The sequence below is a fragment of the Diabrotica virgifera genome, chromosome 2 (genome assembly GCF_917563875.1).
Source record: "Diabrotica virgifera virgifera chromosome 2, PGI_DIABVI_V3a".
Lineage (NCBI taxonomy): Eukaryota > Metazoa > Arthropoda > Insecta > Coleoptera > Chrysomelidae > Diabrotica > Diabrotica virgifera.
The window spans coordinates 182,580,772-182,584,238 of NC_065444.1; the positions used below are offsets into that span (position 1 = coordinate 182,580,772).

The 3,467-nt window shown below is 35.0% G+C and overlaps 1 protein-coding gene across 1 annotated transcript; it reads left to right on the plus strand.

Annotated features, from left to right (window-relative positions):
- The first annotated feature begins 2,275 nt into the window (after positions 1-2,275).
- Positions 2,276-3,163, plus strand: LOC126880877 (uncharacterized). The gene has a single exon (XM_050644948.1). The coding sequence runs from the start codon at positions 2,276-2,278 to the stop codon at positions 3,161-3,163; it is 888 nt and encodes a 295-aa protein (XP_050500905.1).
- The last annotated feature ends 304 nt before the right edge of the window (positions 3,164-3,467 follow it).

Consider the following 3,467-nt stretch of genomic DNA (forward strand, 5'->3'; position numbering starts at 1 on the left):
GGAAAATAATGGTTAAAGTTGTTGATAAATGGGGTAGTGCTCACAAGGTTACAGTGGCGGCTCGTGATTTTTACAATAGGGGAGGCTATACCTAACTGTAAAATATGTAGACAAATTTGCACTAGCAAAAAAATGCGCCAAAAAATGTAATTTAAAGCCCCATTTTTTGACCATTTTTTATTTACATTTCATAATATATCCTAATTCATAATTTCATGATATCATATCATTTTAAAAATAGTCTAATTGTAAAAGTTTAATACCAAAGTTTGTGTCGTTTATTTGTTAACAATTCCATCTATTTGTACCTAAATAGATACCTCGCATATCAAAATAAATACAGATTTGAAGTTTTGCAGCCCATACATAATGAAGCTTCAAATTTTTTAAGATACTCAACTGAATTTTTTTAATTCTAAACGGGGCCTACTGCGAATTCCAAAACACCATAAATTACCGATATTTTGCTTTGAGTGAGAGATATCGGAAAAATTTATTTGAGCAAGTTGTTCCAAATATTATTATGACCCCACATACCAAACTTCATAACAAAATTCGCACTTCTAGATTTTTCATTATTTTTAGTCAGGACCCTAAAATTCGTTGTCCCGAGACGCACGCAACCACGCAACGGAGCCGAGAAGCTATTCTGCCTCCCTTGGTATATCTCCGGGAAGCGTGTGATGGCACCGTAGATGCCACTGTTAGGAGACCGGGTCTCCTTAAACGCCTGCTGCGCTGCACGGAGCATTAGCAACGGATACTGTTGGGCTTCTCGGCTCCGTGCTCCGTTCATGCATCTCGGGATAACCCAGGGTCCTGCCTACAATAATATATGTAATAAAACTGAGACGCCATCAGCGTTCTAATGCTAATGCTCCGTACGTATGGATAATTAGTGATAATATGGAATTTACACGTTGTACAATAGTGAGTACTTGTTGTTTTCGCGATTCATGATAAACAAAACAGTGTAGAGTGTGTAAAAAATTTATGGGAGGCTGAGCCTCCCTTGCCTCCTCTGACGAGCCGCCACTGCAAGGTTAGATTTTTGTTAGATAGTGGTTCTTCTGCTAATTTTCTTACTTTTGATTGTTCCCGAAAATTAGGCCTAAGTTATTCGAAATTAAATTTGACAGTCTCTGGTATAGGAGGATCAACCACCTTGATAGTAGGTAAAACCAACATTGTTATCTTTTCTCATTTTGATAAAAAAATACAATATCCTATAGAAGTGTTGCTTATAGACACAATCTCTAATAAGTTGCCAGATCAACGAGTTGATAAAGACTGTAATAACAGTATAGAACACTTGAATTTAGCTGACCCGAATTTCTTTTTTCCTGGCAAGATAGATGGTATTTTAGGCTTATCTGTCTTTTCAAATATCATTGGTTGTAATAGAGTGTCGTGCGAAGATTCTCTATCAGCTATTGAGACTAGTTTAGGTTATGTAGTCATGGGCTCAGCTGCACCAAATTTTGAAAAAATCCACACATATTTTTGTTTCGTCTGTAACCCTTTGTTGAATTTAGATTCCTTGTTCGAAAGAATGTATGAATTAGAGGATTTGTCCACTGTTACTAATAGTTCATCAGAAGATGAAATTTGTGAAAATTTATTTTTAGAAAATGTATGTAGAGATGCAGATGGTAGATACACAGTTTCGTTGCCGTTCCAAAATGATCCTAATGTACTGGGTGATTCTTTTGTTCTTGCTAAAAATAGATTGTTGTCCTTAGAAAATCGCCTCGCACCAAACCCAGAACTTAGAAAGCTTTACTGTGATATCTTTCAAGATTATTTAGACCAAAAGCACATGAGTTTAGTTCCCATTCAAACCATTGATTCGTTGTCGTATTATATTCCCCATCATTGTGTTTTTAAACCAGATAGCCCATCCACTCCTTGTAGAATAGTCTTTGATGCCTCTATGAAAACTAGTAAAGGACCGTCATTAAATGAAATTCTTTATAAAGGTCCAAAATTACAAAATAATCCTACCACAATATTGTTGAATTTTCGTCTTTTTCCAATCGCAATTGTCGCTGATTTGAAACAAATGTAGAGGCAGGTTAAAGTGGTTGAATCTCATTGTTCGTTTCAAAGAGTTTTGTGGAGATTTGATACCAATGATCCTATTTCTATTTTCCAATTAAATACTTTAACTTTTGGAGTAAAATCCTCACCATATCTTAGTCTCAGGGTAATAAAACAATTATGTAATAACGAATCTAAAAATTTTCCTGATGCTATCATCCCAATTTTAAGAGATATGTATGTAGACGATTTTATTAGCAGTTTTCCAAATGTTTCTGAAGCTATAGTTACACACACTCAGTTAGTTAATTTGTTTCAAAAAGGTGGTTTTAAACTAACCAAATGGATGTCGAACTCGAACGATCTACTATCGACAATACCCGAACCCCTTCAATTGGTCAAAACCAAACAATTTGATAAGTCAGTCTCCAAAGTGTTAGGATTGCAATGGGAAGAAAAATGTGACAATTTTAGTTTTGGGTTAGAAATACCTTCATCGACTCTTTGTACAAAAAGAAACATACTCTCACTTGTTGCTCGTATGTTTGATCCCTTGGGATTCCTATCTCCTATAACCCTCTTGCTTAAAATTTGGATAAAAAAACTTTGGACTCTAATGGTAGATTGGGATAGTACTGTACCAAAAGAAATCGAAATAGCATGGGAAAAATTTCAAAATGAATTTCATGTCCTATACAAAATACAAATTCCACGCCATATTGCAGTTACATATAATTCGTCGTTGTCTTTTTTAGGATTTTCAGATGCAAGTGCTGCTGGATATGCAGCCATTGTTTATTCCAGGGTTGTTAATTGTACAGGTCAAGTTAAAGTTACTTTACTGTACTCTCAATCTAAAATATCTCCAATGTCTAAAATAACTCTTCCTCGATTAGAGATTTGTGGAGCGCTTCTTCTCTCAAAGCTTCTTTCACATGCTATTGAAACTTATTCTCCTAGACATAATATTGATAAAATTTTTGCCTTAAGTGATTCCATAATTGTCTTAAATTGGATAAAGTTCTCAGATATTCATAAGATGGTTCCGTCACAGTATTGGTTTTTTGTTCCTGGAAAGGAAAATGTTGTTGATTGCGCCTCTCGAGGTTTGTTTCCTTCTTAGTTAGTCAACCATCCCACATGGTTTACTGGTCCAAATTGGTTACTGTTGAAGCCAGAATATTGGCCTATTCAGTCCGTCAACGGACAGGAAATTATGATTTGTGATTCTGAATATAGATCACAAACCTTCTTTGGTAATGTCACTCGTGTAATTTCTCCGCTGTATACTCTTATTGAATATTTTTCCAATTGGTCGAAACTTTTAAATTCCACAGTTACGTATTGAGATTTCTTAGAAAATTGCCTTTAAATAAACGGATATCTCTATTTGATTTAAAAATTGCAGAAATTGAATTAATTCGAGC